At 41.4% G+C, this 20,099-nt stretch overlaps 2 protein-coding genes across 2 annotated transcripts; one reads left to right on the top strand and one right to left on the bottom strand.

Moving 5' to 3' along the window:
- Positions 1–7,746: 7,746 nt before the first annotated feature.
- On the bottom strand, positions 7,747–13,574 carry LOC128230628 (uncharacterized). Its single transcript, XM_052943070.1, has 2 exons — positions 13,345–13,574; positions 7,747–8,926 (listed from the first exon to the last, which is right to left on the bottom strand). Exons 1-2 carry the CDS (start codon positions 13,572–13,574, stop codon positions 7,747–7,749), a joined length of 1,410 nt encoding a protein of 469 aa, XP_052799030.1.
- LOC128230627 (clumping factor B-like) lies at positions 13,573–19,462 on the top strand. Its single transcript, XM_052943068.1, has 5 exons — positions 13,573–13,589; positions 16,742–17,234; positions 17,277–17,639; positions 17,682–18,048; positions 19,455–19,462. Exons 1-5 carry the CDS (start codon positions 13,573–13,575, stop codon positions 19,460–19,462), a joined length of 1,248 nt encoding a protein of 415 aa, XP_052799028.1.
- Positions 19,463–20,099: the final 637 nt, after the last annotated feature.

The following is a 20,099-nucleotide window of genomic DNA, read 5'->3' as shown; positions in this document are numbered from 1 at the left end:
ACGGGTACTGTGTAGTGCCCTGTTTGAGGACCGTCATATCGGAGAACGTCGTTTAATATCGATGACCGTGAAGTGCCCTGTCAGTGGACCGTCGTGTGATACAAAGGCCGTCAAATAATTACGGGAACCGTGTAGTGCCCTGTCTTGTGAAACTGCCGAATAATACCAGTGACCATATATTTGCCTGTCGTGTGATGTTTAAGGCGGTCGAATGAAGTTGCCTGTCTGAGATCCGGCGTATGGTATATCATAGATCATCGTTTAATTCTCGGGACCCTGTAGTGCCCTTTCTGACGTCAGTTATTTATTTGAAATGGCTACCGAGTAGCACCTCAGACATCTCAGTTTTCATCCTGTGCATAGCCAGGTAAAATCAGAGACTGTCGAATGATACTGATGAAGGTTTAGTACCCTACGCGAGGGTCGTCATGCAATTTCTGAGAACGACGAATAACACCAGGGACAGTGTTTTGCCCTTTCGGAGAACCGTCGTTGGATATCAGGTCGAGTAATACCGCAAACTGTGTAATGACCTGTGTGAGGACCGTCCTGTGATATCAGCGACGGTTGAGATATACCGTGTACCGTGATGTGCCATGTCTAAGGATAGTGATGTGATACCACAGACCTTCCAGTAATATCACGGACCGTGTATTACCCGTTCGAGGACCCTCGTGAGATACCAGCGACCGCGGGAGACCCTCTCGTGAGGTGCATAAGGTTAGTCATGTGATATTACAGATCGTCCGGTTATATCAGGGACCCTGATTTGCACTGTGATATCATCGGCCACCGAGTATTACGGGGGACCTTGTCGTGCCGTGCCTGAGGATTGTCTCAGGAAAGTGGTGTGCCATTTCTGAGGAATGTTGTATGATATAATTTATCGCCAAGTTATACACGGTATATTGTCGTGCGCTGTATGGGAACCGTTGTGTGATATAAGGGATTTTCTTTTCCGTTCAGTAGACCACCGTCTTAAAGTCTCGTGACATGGAACAGATGTGAGCCTCGGGGACCAGTGATCATTTTTCACCAATAGAAATATCGGGGACTGTGTATAAATAGTAACATTGTCATCTCCTGGCTGGAGACCGTCGTGTAATATTTTAATGTTATGAATTTGGTGATTTCATATTGGCCCAGTTATTTGTCCAAGGTTAGCTGTATATGCCTGACCCGAGAGGCTGAGGCAAATACAGCTAACCGAGGACAAATAACTCGGCCAATATGAAATCACCTAATTGATAAGTATTTTATTAAATTAATTAACTATTACGTATGGTTCGACATTTTGGTTAAAAAATTCTGATAACTTACCTAATCAAGACTAATGTTTATATTTGAAGCCTGTTATCGCTTATTCATTCATGGTGTCTGCTTTTCTAGACTTGACTTTGCCGATTTCCACATGCATCCTTTAGTCACATTGCACATACGTATGAATAAAGCGTTGTACAGTCTAAGGGGACATGTCTTTTCATCTTTATTTCGTAAGCTTCGTCGTATATTTTGATGGTGTACAAAAAACCACCAACGGGTTAAGTTCAACTGTAATATCAAACCGTACAGAAGTGGTTAAAGTATTTAATAGGCTAGTTCTCCAAATAGGCATAAACAAAGCACAACAATTTCAAAACAGTCGGAAAAATGGAAAACAAAATGGCTATCTTTTAAAATAATTTCCAGCAAATTTCTCAGGCGAGTTTTCTTATTTCTCAAATCCGATATTTGGCGAGTTTTGTAGCCAATCAAAACGTAGGAGACTTATATTGGCCGAGTTTGCTCGATATTGGCCGGGTTTTGGCATATATTGTCGTCAATGTCTTGTATTGGTACCGCGTTTGTTGCCGTATCGCGCCAATACGTAATAGTTGATTTATAATATAATGTTATTAATTAGGTGATTTCATATTTGCCTATTTATTTGACCGAGGTTAGCTGTATTTGCCTGAGCCCGAAAGGACGAAGGCAAATACAGCTGATCGAGGACAAATAACTGGGCAAATATGAAATTACCTAATTAATAACAAAAAGTGTTGCAATTATTCAATAGGTTTAAGTATTCCAAATAAAATTATACGAAGCACAGAAACAGTCGGAAAACGGAAAACAAAATGGCTACCTTTAAAAATAATTTCGAGCATATTTTTCATATTAGGCGAGTTTCGACAGCCAATGAAAATGGCCCATTTCTCAAATCCTATATTAGGCGAGTTTTGTAGTCAATCAAAACGGAGGAAACTCATATTAGGCGAGTTTTGTTGATATTGGCCGAGTTTGGTCGATATTGAGCGAATTCTGGCGTATATTGTCTCCAATTGTCTGGTATTCAAACCGCAATTGTCTCCGTATCTCGTCAAATACGTACTAGTTGATTAATAAAAGGATATATTTTGGTCTTCTGATCGCTTGACATTTTAATATATTGGTGGTTATAATACTAAAACAAACTTTATGGTGTTTCACTTCTTATATTACTATAAGCAGTAATTAACGAAATAAAGTGTATGGTAGACAGCTAGATGCACTGACTGTACCGGAGTTGTCTTCCGAGCACTAAACAGCAGGTATTTTAATTGTATTAACTTGTGTGTTAAGAAGCTATATACACTGTTCAAACAGTTCAAAGGATTGCCTAAAATACTGTACATATGTAAAAGGTGATAAACCATGCTGTTTTCTATTGCAGTTAAATCAATTAGACAGTGGGCTGGGTATCAGAACTTTGGTAAAGTTAACAACGTTGCTAACGAAATCGCTGTTAACTCTTTTTAAAGGTGATTTCTTATGCCGTTAGGATGCTTACGTTTCAAATGATTTCAGCTACGACGCATCAAAAAGTAATAGTCCATTTCAAAAAACCGTTCGTCAGTTGTGTACGAAATATAGCGATGAGCCTTTAATTGTATCAAAAGATTAAACATGTATCATACTTCAGTTATGGCTTGTGAATAATCAAATAGTTCGCCATATTTCTAGTAAAACAAAACTATATCTGTGACCATGTTTAAAATATACTAATGGGGTTAAATATTTCTCGAACCTTATAATAGGCATTTATGTGAACATATCAGAAGTAAAGCTTGGTGATCCATGGGACATTTTGAGTAGTATATCTGACTTTGTACGAAATGCATGTTCTCAAACAGTATTAGAAGATTGCTCAAATATGTTGAAATAAAAAATGTCGATGCAAATTTACATTATCTTCAGAGTACAACTATCCACTAAATATTTATGTTTTACATGTAAGGTTATTGGAGGTTACAGCCTTTATTTATACTATACGAGTACACTATTAAATACCGTCATACCTGTTCATAAACATAATGATTGAATACATTGTATAATTATATTGGAAATGCAAAAGTATTACTCGAACAGTATTTAAATATACCAGGTTCATGATGATCATAATTTTATAGCTTGAAATTGTGTGTTTGTAAAAGTGTTTGCGATACTCTGGGACACCCCTTTAAAAGAATAAGCAATTTTAATGCTGTTTTTCTACGCTGAGTTTGTTTGTTAACGTGTCTACGATTTTCTTGGACACCCCTGTAAAATGGAATCGCCATTTAAGCTCTATTTCTACGCGCTGTTTGTTTGTAAATGTGTCAATGATATTTTGGGACACCCCTGTAAAATGGGATCGCCATAAAATATGTGTTTTTACACTGTGTTTGTTTGTGAAAGTGTCGGCTATATTTTCGGACCCCTCTGTAAATATGGTATCGCCATTAAAGCTGTTTTTCTATGCTGTGGTTGTTTGTAAATGTGTCAACGATATTCTGAGACACCCCTGTAAAATCGATCGCCATTAAAGCTCTATTTCTACCCTGTGTTTGTTTTTGAAAGTGTCTTCGATTTTCTTGGATACACATGTAAAATGGAATCGCCATTAAAGCTATATATCTACGCTGTGTTTGTTTGTAAAAGTGTCTACGATATTATAGGACAGCCCTGTAAAAATGGAATCGCCATTAAAGCTGTATGTCTACACTGTGTTTGTTTGTAAAAGTGTCTACGGTATCATAGGACAGCCCAGTAAAAATGGAATCGCCATTAAAGCTGTATGTCTACACTGTGTTTGTTTGTAATGGTGTCTTCCCATTTCTGAGACACCACAGTAAAAAGGGTTGACCCATTATGGATTTTACTTAATTAACTCAACTCCCTAGCACACCAAATAGTGTAGTAACGCTTATAATTATATGTTTAACTCGTAATACAGATTTTACCTGAAATTAAATAAAAATAAAGTTTAAGAAGGCAAACAAATTCGGCACTTTTTCCCGCCCATTTTTGTATTGAGAAAGAGTATAAATCCTAAGAAAAAAGGGGCTTTTAATATTTATTAACCATTAATGATTGTGCATACCGGGAATAAAGCATCGACTTGTTATTGCTTGGTAATTCGTTTGATTTGCTGTAAAAAGTATAAGGTAACAGTCACAAGTATGCTTCACCGGGGGAAAAGGAAGACATATACTAACGTTTTCATTATTTCGAATGTGTGTCTATTCAACACATCTATGGCCAAATAAACACAAGGTTTTCTGTTTTGATAATACAGTGGAATCAACAGGGACAAGCCTAGAAGGCACCTGACCTTGTTTAGAGGCACCTGATTTTGTTTAGAGGCACATCATTCTGCTACATGACCTTGTTTAGTCTAGAGGCACATTACCTTGTTGAGAGGCACATTACCTTATTTAGAGGGATCTGACCTTGATTAGAGCCATGTGACCTTGTTTAGAGGCACCAGAACGTAATGAGAGTCACATGACCTTGTTAAGGCCACCTGTACTTAATTAGAGCCACATGATCTTTTTTAGAGGCACCTGAACTTGATTTAAGTCACATGACCTTATTAAGAGGCGCCTGAACTTGATTAGAGCCACATGACGTTGTTGAGAGGCGCCAGAACTTGATAAGATTCACATGACCTTGTTTAGAGGCTTCTGAACTTCATTACAGCCACATGTTCTTGCTTAGAGGCACCTGAACTTGATTAGAGTCACATGACCTTTTTTAGAGGCACCTGAACTTCATTAGAGCCACATGTCCTTGCTTAGAGGCACAGGAACTTGATAAGAGTCACATGACATTGTTTAGTGGCACCTGAACTTCATTAGAGCCACATGACCTTGTTTAGAGGCGCCTGAACTTGATTAGAGTCACAAGACCTTGTTTAGAGGCGCCAGATCTTGATTAGAGCCACATGACCTTTTTTAGAGGCACCTGAACTTTGTTAGAGCCACATGACCTTTTTTAGAGGCGTCTGAATTTGATTTGAGTCACTTGACCTTATTTAGAGGCACCAGAACTTGATAAAAGCCACATGACTTTGTTTAGAGGCGGCTGAACTGATTAGAGCCACATGACCTTGTTTAGAGGCGCCTGAACTTGATTAGAGCCACATGACCTTGTTTAGAGGCGCCTGATCTCCATTAGAGCCACATGACCTTGTTTAGAGGCGCCTGAACTTGATTAGAGCCACATGACCTTGTTTAGAGGCGCCTGAACTTGATTAGAGCCACATGACCTTGTTTAGAGGCGCCTGAACTTGATTAGAGCCACATGACCTTGTTTAGAGGCGCCAGAACTTGATTAGAGCCACATGACCTTGTTTAGAGGCGCCTGAACTTGATTAGAGCCACATGACCTTGTTTAGAGGCGCCAGAACTTGATTAGAGCCACATGACCTTGTTTAGAGGCGCCTGAACTTGATTAGAGCCACATGACCTTGTTTAGAGGCGCCAGAACTTGATTAGAGCCACATGACCTTGTTTAGAGGCGCCAGAACTCCATTAGAGCCATATGACCTTGTTTAAAGGCGCCTGAACTTGATTAGAGCCACATGACCTTGTTTAGAGGCGCCAGAACTCCATTAGAGCCACATGTCCTTGCTTAGAGGCACCGGAACTTGATAAGAGTCACATGACATTGTTTAGTGGCACCTGAACTTCGTTAGAGCCACATGACCTTTTTTAGAGGCGTCTGAATTTGATTTGAGTCACTTGACCTTATTTAGAGGCACCAGAACTTGATAAAAGCCACATGACTTTGTTTAGAGGCGGCTGAACTGATTAGAGCCACATGACCTTGTTTAGAGGCGCCTGAACTTGATTAGAGCCACATGACCTTGTTTAGAGGCGCCAGATCTCCATTAGAGCCACATGACCTTGTTTAGAGGCGCCTGAACTTGATTAGATTCACATGACCTTGTTTAGAGGCGCCAGAACTCCATTAGAGCCATATGACCTTGTTTAAAGGCGCCTGAACTTGATTAGAGCCACATGACCTTGTTTAGAGGCGCCAGAACTCCATTAGAGCCACATGACCTTGTTTAGAGGCGCCAGAACTTGATTAGAGCCACATGACGTTGTTTAGAGGCGCCAGAACTCCATTAGAGCCACATGACCTTGTTTAGAGGCGCCTGAACTTGATTAGAGCCACATGACCTTGTTTAGAGGCGCCAGATCTTGATAAGAGCCACATGACCTTGTTTAGAGGCGCCAGATCTTGATAAGAGCCACATGACCTTGTTTAGAGGCGCCAGATCTTGATAAGAGCCACATGACCTTGTTTAGAGGCGCCTGAACTTGATAAGAGCCACATGACCTTGTTTAGAGGCGCCAGAACTCCATTAGAGCCATTTGACCTTGTTTAGAGGCGCCAGAACTCCATTAGAGCCACATGACCTTGTTTAAAGGCGCCTGAACTTGATTAGAGCCACATGACCTTGTTTAGAGGCGCCAGAACTTGATTAGAGCCACATGACCTTGTTTAGTGCGCCAGATCTTGATTAGAGCCACATGACCTTGTTTAGAGGCGCCAGAACTTGATTAGAGCCACATGACCTTGTTTAGAGGCGCCAGAACTCCATTAGAGCCACATGACTTTGTTTAGAGGCACATGACATTGTTTAAAGGGTACAAGGTTAAATATCTTACTGTCAGCATTTGCTGTCCTCTATCCCTCTATCAAACGTTGTTAAATAAATACGAATCATCAGTTATTATAACTCTTCAATTGTAGTAACTTTTATGGTCTTACACAGTGCAAAAAATCGTTTGAAAGACCAAATATTTAATGTTTAAAAATTTGATATGTTTTATTTATTTTGATAAAAATCTGACAAAACCTTCTTTAAAAACTCCATTGTCACCAAAACATGTTGAAAAGGATGTGATTTGTTCTAGGAAAATAATTTCCCATAAAACTTAATAAAACATGAATTTATTAAACAATTTAATTTTAGGCCTTTCTCGACCCTTTTTGCACTGTTAAATGGAAAAGAACAAACAAGCGCTATTGTTTCGTTTATGCAATAATACAATTGTATTTAATGAATGCAAACGCTATGGTTGGAGTGAACATGTTGGTTACCTGAACAACAATATTTATGCTTAATAACAATGGATAAGTCTGACTTCCCAGCACATCACTTTGTAAGTCAGGGCCTCGATTGATTTAACATAACATATTCATATCTCAGCACTTTATTATTTTGCGTTTGCAAATCAAAAGACGAAAAGTTTTGCTCTTTTTGATTTTCTTGCAAAATGTGTATATTTTCAAAAAAGGCAATGAAAGTAGACCTTCAAAAGTTATCAAGTTTTTATATATGTGCCCATTGGAAAATGATCTTTGTAAGAAAATGAATTAAGATGGTTTATGAATATCGGTCCAGCTGTCCAACGGTCCAGCTGTCCAACGGTCCAGCTGTAGTTTTAAGATCTAAAGCATCAGGTAATAATCCTCGTCGCCAGAGTCAGCGTGCCCCGCGTCTACGCCTTGCAGGATCCTCTTCCAGCGCCGCTGCAGCTCCTCCCCGATGGGCCGCCTAGCCGCCGTTTCGTCCCGGCGAACCATCTCGTCCACCTCAGAGTAAAAGCGCCTTATCCGGTCATTCAATGGATCTCGAAATGCCATCTTGACTTTAAGTAAGGTTCGCATAAGGTCACCCAAGTTCTGTGGCTCGTCGTCTTCATCCTCGTCATCAGACAGACTATAAATCGGTGCCATTCTGTCTTCATTTTCTTTTGCCGTTTTAGGGTTAAATTTCGTTCTTTTATCTAGCCATTCCACGAAGGAGCGTCGCCTCTGCGCCTGTCTAACATTGTTGCGGTCGTTTAAGAACGGGTACGGATCATGGACGGCTTTTTCCTTCTCCTCTTGCATCCATGCAAGGAACGTCTCCTTCCGTTCATCGTCGTCAATGGCAGGCAATCTCATCTGCATGCTCTGTCGCAGCATCATGCGGGACGTCCTCAGCCTCGACGGATCCTCCGCAACGCTGGTCAAATTTGTAGTCGAAACATTGCGATTAAACGCTTTGTCAATTCGTCTCACAATACTGCCTTTCCTAAATGCCACTTGAGATTTCCACTGGTTCATAAACCTCTTCGCGGTATTTTCATTACTACTATACATGGAATCATGGTCAATTGACAAACGGCTATCTCCACGAAAAGAGTCATTAAACTGTTCGCTAGTATTTGACGTGGGCAAATAATGCATCGCGTTTAAACCAATCATTACATCAAGCAACGTCCGTGGGTTCGGTCTGGGTGTTTTTGAACTCGGTATTTCTGGGTACACTAATTCGCTGATGTGCCTCCCTCGGCCGGACAGCTGTAGAAACATGGACTCTTTCCGGTCGAGCTTCACCGCCGATAGAGAATCCCCCGTTCCCTGTCGTCGTAACATGTGCTCACGCTCGGCCTGGGTTTCGGGGCCGGACTTTAAATACTTGCGTTTGCTATCGGCAGCACCGATTCTCCCACCACCCTGTCCTACATTTGCCGGCGCCGTCTGTGCCATTCGCGGCATCCTATGTTGACGCTGACGTTTCTGTTTGACACGGGGTTTGACGTCGGGCGTTTCTTCCTCGTCATCGTCATGTTTCTTCATTAGTCTATAAAACAGAATGAAAGAGATTTATTGGTGTTTTAGCCTGGATTTTGTACAAAAGTACATATAATAAATGTTTTACGAAATTACACTACTATAATGATGTAGTATTAATTTCCGTGTACTATAACATGTACAATGTATATTGTTTGTACATGTACGTATGACATATTTATATACATGTATATAATATTCCATCACATTTCTAGATGATGATGATGATGATGATGATGATGATGATGATGATGATGATGATGATGATGATGATAATGACGACGACGACGACGACGACAATGATGATGACGATGGTGATGATGATGTTGATGAAGATGATGATGATGATGATGATAATGACGACGACGACGACGACGACGACAATGATGATGACGATGGTGATGATGATGTTGATGAAGATGATGATGATGATGATGATAATGACGACGACGACGACGACGACGACAATGATGATGACGATGATGATGAGGAGGATGATGATGAGGAGGAGGAGGATGATGATGAGGAGGAGGAGTCGCTTATATGTAACCTTACTATAATAAAATGGGGCTAATCGTGGCTAAGGAGGAGACGTTTGGGTTAATCAAAATAGCTTACAACGACAGCTTACTAAAACCAACAAACGGTAGCAGTGGTCAACAACGATTAGAACTATTAGAACTAAGCTATACCATATTGATATAATGATTTTGTTATTTTTGGTTTTCATGGCTAAATCGACCGAAGATGCAATGAAAATATGAAAACAAAATGCTTGCCATAAATAGTTTCAACAATAACGTACAGTATGATGAAATACTAAGGCAAGGGTTAATCCTAATAGTGGATTACAGAATACTTTCAACAAACTTAAAATATTCAATACTAATACGGCGTATTTTTTACTTTAATACAAAACGATTAAAACGTTAATCCTGATTAAATGGCGTTCATGAAAATGTGAGTTAAAATTTGGAAGACACCCAAGTATGACTAAATGTACTGTTATAGAACTGTCCCTAGTGTTGTGTTCTACAGGATCTGTTATTTAAAAATGATTAAAAAAAATAATTTAAACATTTTAATTGCTAAAAGTTGTGATGGCATATGTGGTGTAGTTTAAAAGTAGTGTCAAGAATAAAATTTCTTCATCATCATCACCACCAACGTGGCAATTCAATCTTCAACATGGTATTAATAGAAACCATGATTACAAACCTCAAGATAGAGACAATTGATGATGATGATGATGATGATGATGATGATGATGTTGATGATGATGATGATGATGATGATGTTGATGATGATGATGATGATCATGTGGTAGACACGAATAGGGCACTCGACCACTGTTGGATAGAGGACTTGGCACCTCCCTCTCTCTGTGATAAAAACAAATAGGGACATTCCTCTCCCATTATGCCCCCCCCCCCCCTCCCCGTGAATTAGACACAAGGTTGCTCCTCTCTACCGCTGTGATAATCCTAACAAGGCCCTCATCCCTACCACTGTTTTAAAATAAATATGCCCTCCCTATCACTGTTTTAAACTAGTCTAGACCCCTCAATCCTGCTGTGTTAAACATCACCATGACTCTCAATCCCACTGGGGTAAACACGACTATGCCCCTCCATCCCAATGTGGTAAACACGACTATGCCCCTCCATCCCACTGTGGTTAACACGACAAAGCCCCTCCATCCCACTGTGGTAAACACGACTATGCCCCTCCACCCCACTGTGGTAAACACGACTAAATCCCTCCATCCCAATGTGGTAAACACGACTATGCCCCTCCATCCCACTGGGGTAAACACGACTATGCCCCTCCATTCCAATGTGGTAAACACGACTAAATCCCTCCATCCCACTGGGGTAAACACGACTATGCCCCTCCATCCCAATGTGGTAAATACGACTAAATCCCTCCATCCCAATGTGGTAAACACGACTATGCCCCTCCATCCCACTGATGTAAACCCGACTATGCCCCTCCATCCCACTGGGGTAAACACGACTATGCCCCTCAATCCAATTGTGGTAAACACGACTATGCCCCTCAATCCCATTGTGGTAAACACGACTAGACACTTCCATCCCAATGTGGTAAACACGACTATGCCCTTCCATCCCACTGGGGTAAACATGACTATGCCCCTCCATCCCATTGTGGTAAACACGACTATGCCCTTCAATCCCATTGTGGTAAACACGACTAGACACTTTCATCACAATGTTGTTAACACGACTATGCCCTTCCATTCCACTGGGGTAAACATGATTATGCCCCTCCATCCCATTGGTGTTAAACACGCGACAATGCCCCTCCATCCCACTGTGGTTAACACGACTAAGCCACTCCATCCCACTGGGGTAAACACGACTAAGCCACTTCATCCCATTGGGGTAAACACGACTAAGACCTTCCATCCCACTGTGGTACACACGACTAAGACCCTCCATCCCACTGTGGTAAACACGACTAAGCCACTCCATCCCACTGGGGTAAACACGACTAAGCCACTCCATCCCACTGGGGTAAACACGACTAAGACCCTCCATCCCACTGTGGTAAACACGAATATGCCCCTCCATCACACTGTGGTAAACACGAATATGCCCCTCCATCACACTGTGGTAAACACGAATATGCCCCTCCATCCGTGTGTGATGAACACGACTATGCTCCTCACTCCTACTGTGATAAACATGACTATGCCCCTCCATCCCACTGTGGTAAACACGACTTTGCCCTCAATCCCAATGTTGTAAACACGATAAGGCCCTCCCTCCCAATGTGGTAAACACGACTATGCCTCTAAATCCCAATGTGGTAAACACGACTAGGCCCTCCCTCCCAATGTGGTAAACAGGACTAGGCCTCTCCCTCCTTCTTTTATAAACACGTCTATGCCCCTCCATCACAATGTGGTAAACACGACTATGCCCCTCCATCACAATGTGGTAAACACGACTATGCCCCTCAATCCCAATGTGGTAAACACGACTATGCCCCTCAATCCCAATGTTGTAAACACGATAAGGCCCTCCCTCATAATGTGGTAAACACGACTATGCCTCTAAATCCCAATGTGGTAAACACGACTAGGCCCTCCCTCCCAATGTGGTAAACAGGACTAGGCCTCTCCCTCCTTCTTTTATAAACACGTCTATGCCCCTCCATCACAATGTGGTAAACACGACTATGCCCCTCCATCACAATGTAGTAAACACGACTATGCCCCTCAATCCCAATGTGGTAAACACGACTATGCCCCTCAATCCCAATGTGGTTAACACGACTATGCCCCTCAATCCCAATGTGGTAAACACGACTATGCCCCTCCATCCCACTGTGGTAAACACGAATATGCCCTTCTATCCCAATGTGGTAAACACGCTATGCCCATCCATCCCACTGTGGTAAAGACGACAATGCCCCTCCACCCCAATGTGGTAAACACGATTATGCCCCTACATCCCACTGTGGTTTACACGACTATACCCCTCCATCACGCTGTGGTTAACACGATATGGCATTTTCCTTCCCTGTTTTAAACACGCGACTAGGTCCCTCCTCTTCCCTGTGATAAACACGACTAGGGCCCTCCCTTTCCATGTGTTTATCACAATAAGGCCGCTCCCTACCACTATGGTAATCACGACTAGGGCTCTCCCTTCCCATGTGTTTAACACGACTAGGCCGCTCCCGTCCATTCTTGTAATCACGACTAGGGCCCTCCATTCCCCTGTTAAACATTACAAGGCCGCTCCCTACCCCTCTGGTAATCACGAATAGGGTCCCCCTTCCAATGTGTTTTACATGACTAGGCCGCTCCCTACCCCTCTTGTAATCACGAATAGGGTCCCCCTTCCCATGTGTTTAACATGACTAGGCCGCTCCCTATCACTCTGATTATCACGACTAGGGCCCTCATTTCCCATGTGTTAAACATGACTAGGCCGCTCCCCACCACTCTCGTTATAAAGACTAGGGCCCCCTCTTCCCATTTGTTTATCACAACAAGGCCGCTCCCTATCACTCTGATCATCACGACTAGGGCCCTCATTTCCCATGTGTTTAACATGACGTGGCCGCTCCTTACCACTATGGTTTTCACGACTAGGGCCCTCCCTTCCCATGTGTTTAACATGAATAGGTCGCTCCCAACCTCTCTGGTAATCATGACTTGGCCCCTTTCCCAAGTGTTTAACATGACTGGGCCGCTCCCCACCACTCTGGTAATCACGACTAAGACCCCCTCTTCCCATTTCTTTAAGACGACGAGGCCGCTCCCTACCACTCTGGTAATCACGACAAGGGCCCTCCCTTCCCCTGTTTAACACAAATAGGCCCCTAACTCTTTGAGGCTTTGACAACAAAGCCCCGCCATATCACGCGCATCCCCTACTTTTGGTTGACACGTACCGCTCATCTTCCTCGTGCTCCAGGTAGCGAACGCGCTTTAGGAAGAGTTCCGTGTTGAGGCGGCGGCTCTCCATGTTCGACATCGTGATCGTCTTTTGCCGCTCATACGCGGCTAGCTGCTTCCGGAGCGACTCGGCCGCCATGTTGTTTTTATTGTTTAGGAACTTGAGCGAGCGGCCGTTCTGGTTGACGCCGACCAAATACGTACGCTGTGTTTCCGACTCCGACATGGCGGCGCCGGGGCCGTAGGCCGGTGTCGGATGACACAATCAGTTATTTCTATTTACTCCAGTTAATCTGCAATTATTCACAGAATATCACGGAATTTCAAAAGAATGTATAACAGGTCCCATCGTAAAAACAATGTTCAGCTTAATGGCTACACTATAAAAAAAATCCAGTGTCCACTAAAAGTGGTTGTTATGTAACATCAATATTGTTTTCGGATATTTTCAGCACCTCTTTCGTTTTATAAAGTCTAAAAAATGAGAGTATTAAGAATACGACCCAAGACTTTAAATGAACAGTACGTTTATGAATGAATGAAGCAAATCACTCATTTTCCTTTCCGAATCTAAGGCCATTATAAATTAATTCATAGATTTTCATCCATATTTCAAATGGGGGCGGGGGTTATATTTTATTTCCTTTTTATTGTATTTTTAGATTATTGTTTCACCGTTGAATATGTGTTTATGCTCTTTTTTATTGCATAAGGGACCATGAGTTTCTAGACGAACCGCTCGATCGTAACATTTCTCCTTTATTCACATGTGAATGTTAAACAACGCACCGTAGGTATGAATAAACGCCGGTTTGCGCAGTGATTAGCGCACACGCTTATCACCTTGGCGACCCGGGTTCGATTCTCGGCTTGAGCGCATGTGAGTTTGGTATGTAGTCACCAAGCCGGACAAGTGGGTTTACTCCGGGTTCTCCGGTTTCCGCCACAACACAAGACTACACTCTCGCGTAAAATCGTGCCAACGAGAGTGATTAATATAATGTTCTAAAAACTTGTTTTTACAATCGTTGTAAAATAAATATGTTTTAACTAATAAACGCCCTTCCCGGACAGTACAGGACAGATTCGCAAATACAGACACTACTTAAACATTTTTATTTGAGTCAATACAACGTAAGGGGCGGTGATGAAAATCTAGCAATTAATTTATAGTCGCCTCAAAAGCCAGAATAATAGGTCTTAATCTTCAGAACTAAGTTTAAATAGTTACAGTTGTGTTGATTTGTTGATCCTATTGTAAGTCACATTGTTTTGGAACTCAGGGCATAACTTCAAACTTAATCGGATTTAAACAACAGCTTAATTGTTTGTGTTAAATATTGATTTATGAATGTCGAATTTTAATCAGTTTTCATTCTTAAACAAGTGCCCCCTCCCCTTGATCCGCTATTGTAGGTGCGTTCAGTAACTTAAACACACACGTTCTCTCAATTAATATAGGCTATGAAGGTGCGTCACCAAATGTCATCAAACGTATGAGTAACATAGATTAATACATTAATTTTAATCAAGATCTACTTCTCAAAACATGGGAAAACTAAAAATCAAGATCGCCGCATAGCGAACACTCATTCGATTTTTTTATTCCAACAAAGGGCCTTAACACGACAATTACTAAAGTTGGGGTGATTGGCTTTGCCCAAGTTTCGTTCAAATATCTTCAACGTATTTAAAGTGATACCCCACGTTCAAGTTTCTTTACGCGACACCAATGATCATATCAAAATATCTTTTTTTCTATTTTCTTAAAAAAACGGACGAGCCAAATAATTAACGCAAATCTTCATCAGGTGCTCGACCCGAATAACACGGTGGAGAATCGAGCCGTAGTATTCATCAATATAACGGAGCGGTTGTGTTCCAATTCTAGAAGAAAACTAAATATTTCTAAAAGAAATCTTTAATTACCTTACAAATATGCTGTGCGCGGAATGTGCATTTCAAAACCCTTCAAAGCTGCACTCTCACAGATATACCATTTTTACAACTATTTTATTTTTTATCTTGGAAAGAGTAAATCTTTGCGTTAATATCTGTAAACCAATGATATAAGATCGCTGACAAAACATCATATCGTAGATAAACATCATATCGTAGATTTTCATATTTCCGTTCGAAAATTAATGTTTTATGGCTTAAACTGTTACTAACTGTTTTAGAATAATGTATAAATTTAAATATAATTTTTTGAACTAAAATAAATAAAATCTGCGATCTAAGTTTTTGTCAGAAGTCTTATATAACTGGTTTCCATGGATTTTCGCAAAAATTGGCTCGTTCCAAAACAAATAATAAAAACGTTGTCAAAGTGTTCAATCTGTGAGAGTGCAGCTTTAAATCAGTATATTTTTGGTTGTTGTGAATAGTTTCATTAGTTGCTGAAAGTCGAAACAGTTTCTTGACCCTCAGTTCGTGAATTGTACTTCTTCAAGACACTCGTTTCGAGTCTGGCTGTTACTAATGGACAATGTTTCGAGGCCAACAGTTGTAATGTCAAAGGTATTGAAAATGACCATTGAAAAGGACAAATGTATCATCTTCCCGTTGCTAATGACGAGTGTATCTACGCTGACCGTTACTACTGTCTAATGTATCGCCTTTGGTCGTTAGTAATGTTTAATGTAACAACAACTTATCGTTAGTACTTTTTACAAATATCTTGAACGGTTTTCGATTTATGGCCAAGTCTTTGCACAACACAACCAACGCCGATAACACCAACAACGCCGACAACGACACCAAGGCTACCACCACCAGGTTCTTTCTTCAAAGCAACAAATGACCAATTAAGGCATCGGGACTGACCTTTGCTAAATACGCAGCGTGTTTAAACTGGTCGTTGCTTATGGCCAAGGTATTCAGACAGATCTTTGCTAATAACGAAGATATCTAGAAGGGACGTTTCTAATAACCAAATCATCAAAACTTACCGTTGCTTTATAATCAACTTCTGGAGACCGACCGAGGCAGGTGACTGATGAATTGAGATTGACCGTTGCTAATGACCGACGTTTTTCAGATCATTAGCTACAATAATTGATATCGGGCAAAAATACTTTCCGCAATGGACACAGATGCTGATCAAATAATCGAGGCTGGCCGTTACCGGTCGAAAAAATGGCATAGGCATGGAGAGGTTTTGAGACAGGTCGATACTAATGACGAAGGCATCCAGACTGACCGTTGTTTATGACAAATGTATCGAGTCTGGTCTAGAGCGCCGCGAAATGAACGCAAATAGTCGTTTGTTCGTTTTCAGCCAAACAAGGGGAATAACTCGACAATTATTAAGCAGAAGTAAGCAAATCTATGCAAGCGCGTATTCTGGCAACATAAGTTCCAACCTTGAACGTTTTACGAGTTATGGCCAAGTCTTTGCATAATACCACCAACGCCGACAACGACATCAACGCCGACAAAGACACCAACGCCGACAACGACACCAAGGCCGGCAACACCACCAACTCCGACACCAAGGCCGGCAACGATACCAAGGCCAACAACACCTCCAACGCCGACAACAACTTCAACGGAGGACAACACCTCCAACGCCGACAACGACACCAAGGCCGACAACACCTCAAACGCCGACAACAACTCCAACGCCGACAACACCTCCAACGCCACCAAGGCCAAGACCGACAACGGCACCAAGGCCGACAACGACACCAAGACCGACAACACCACCAACTCCGACACCAAGGCCGACAACGATACCAAGGCCGACAACACCTCCAACGCCGACAACAACTACAACGCCGCGAACACCTCCAACGCCGACAACGACACCAAGGCCGACAACACCTCAAACGCCGACAACAACTCCAACGCCGACAACACCTCCAATGCCGACAACGACACCAAGGCCAAGACCGACAACGACACCAAGGCCGACAACGACACCAAGACCGACAACACCTCCAACGCCGACAACGACACCAAGGCCGACAACGACACCAAGACCGACAACACCTCCAACGCCGACAACGACACCAAGGCCGACAACACCCCCAAGGCCGACAAAGCCACCAACGCCGACAACACCACCAACGCCGACAACACCTCCAACGCCGACAACGACACCAAGGCCGACAACACTTCCAACGCCACCAAGGCCGACAACGACACCAAGGTCGACAACACCTCCAACACCGACAACGACACCAAGGCCGACAACACCACCAACGCCGACAACACCACCAACGCCGAAAACGACACCAAGGCCGACAACAACACCAACGCCGACACCAAGGCCGACAACGACACCAAGGCCAAGACCGACAACGACACCAACGCCGACAACGACACCAAGACCGACAACACCTCCAACGCCCACAACGACACCAAGGCCGACAACGACACCAAGACCGACAACATTTCCAACGCCGACAACGACACCAAGGCCGACAACACCTCCAAGGCCGACAAAGTCACCAACGCAGACAACACCACCAACGCCGACAACACCTCCAACGCCACCAAGGCCGACAACGACACCAAGGCCGACAACGACACCAAGGTCGACAACACCTCCAACGCCGACAACGACACCAAGGCCGACAACACCACCAACGCCGAAAACGACACCAAGGCCGACAACAACACCAACGCCGACAACAACACCAACGCCGACAACGACACCAACGCCGACGACACCAAGGCCACCACTATACCACTAGGTTCTTTTTTTAAAGCAACAAATGAGCTAAAAAAAACAAAAAATATTTAAACGACAGACACCAATTTATACATTTAATGTGCTATAGAATATGTATAACAAATGTTTACAAACCGTATACATATAAATGAATAATGAAAATGGAATTCCAGGAAAAATCTACATGCCCCTTTTACTCTGAACATCTTAAGTCTCTTATAACAGGATTAAGCTATTTTCGCTATTTTGATTTGGTATAATTTGTGCTAGTGATGAAACGATTATCGATTAAAATCGATTAATCGTCGCTGACAATGCTATGTCGGCGACAATCGATAGTGGTTGTCTAAAATCGATGTCGCTAATGTTACTTCCGGTAACTACGTATTTTTTTGTTTTGTTGTAAAAGTCGAGTAAATGTCAATTTTTTTTAAGGTAAATTCTCGTTGAGTTCATTTTAAAAAGGAAGGTCATTCTCCTACACAAATGGGGTGAATGTAAACACCTTTGCTTAAACACTTATAAACTTTCCCAAAATTACAAACTATTTTTAATTGTTGATATATTTCATAAAACCTTCTTCAATAACCTGTCTCTATGGTGAAGAGGGTCCGGTCTTACCTGCTAATACAGGGGATCCCTACTTGATGCATTCCGTTTTTGAAACCGTTTTTGGTATCGTTTGTAATGAACTAATTTACTTTTTTGTGAATATTTTATGAAATTAAGATATTCTAATGAAATGTTCAATATGACAGGTTATCGAATGTTAAGCTGGTTCACAAATATTTAATATGCTTTTACATTGATATAATGCTAAGATGACTTACTTGATGCGGTGTGCATCATTTTGCAGTTGATGTGCAATTATTAAGTATGTGTTGTGTTATGTTTTTTCGTTAGGTTATTAAACACAGAATATGGTTATGGAAATTAACTTACTGTTGTAAAAAGCATGACTATATCATCACACGTACTGATTCCTGGTTTAACCATTTCAATGCTCATTATGATACTATGTATAAGGAATGTATTCCTTGCTGATATCATGAACTTTCGATTATTGTCCGATAGTAAATCGATATGCCTGGTCCAATTCGATTCGATTATCGATAGCAAATGGAGTCCGATTTTCAAACACTAATTTGTGCAATTATTACATTCTTAACACTTTTTGGACTTCAAAATGAAAATATTTGTATTCTAAGCTATTTAGAGAAATTGGGGACAGATGCCGTATATATATATATATATATATATATATATATATATATATATATATATATATATATATATATATATATACACCCCATATGTATTTTCATAATGTATTTACATAAACATCAATAAATGAAAAGAATAACTTGAACTTAAAATGTTAAGTAAACCTTGCACAGAATGACATTTACATGTATCATATATTTACAGCAAGATAATAGCAATAAACTGAAAGGTCCCTAAAATGTGATATTAAAAAATAAAACATTTTAGAATACTTCACAAGCATAAAAGTTAGAGATTAAATCTATTTCTAAAGAGCTAAAATAACAAAGACAAACAAGATAAACGTGATAGATCGGAAGCAGAATTCGATCCCTAGCTTAAACAAATCCTTTTAACAATGATTCTGAAATGAGTTATAACAACACCATATGAATCTGTCTCGTTAGCACAATGTTACACAAGGATGTAATATTGTGGTGTGGGGGAAAACAACCCATTTGTGGATTTGTGGATTGCTACACGATGAATTTACCATTGACCAACTGAGGCAAAGATATATTACAGGTGTTCAACACTACAAATACAATTCATGATTTTATCGGAATGTGTCGATATTGCACGGAAAGTAGCCAACATTCAAATACATGTGCATGTTTTACAGGTTTTCCATAGCTTTGAACAAAGTGATTTTCTTGGTCGACATTTTTCTCAATCAGCCAGACGGCTTATAACAAACCGCAAAATGAAAAGGGAAAACGCAACTTTCCCTTTTCAGCATGGTAACATTTTTATTCAACAGAAACCCTTTGTAATGTTCTCAAAGCATTTCTGTAGGATTAGAAATATTTT

Source organism: Mya arenaria, chromosome 4 (assembly GCF_026914265.1).
Source record: "Mya arenaria isolate MELC-2E11 chromosome 4, ASM2691426v1".
NCBI lineage: Eukaryota > Metazoa > Mollusca > Bivalvia > Myida > Myidae > Mya > Mya arenaria.
Note: the sequence above shows the minus strand (reverse complement) of the source record. Positions and strands in the feature narration are given on the sequence as shown.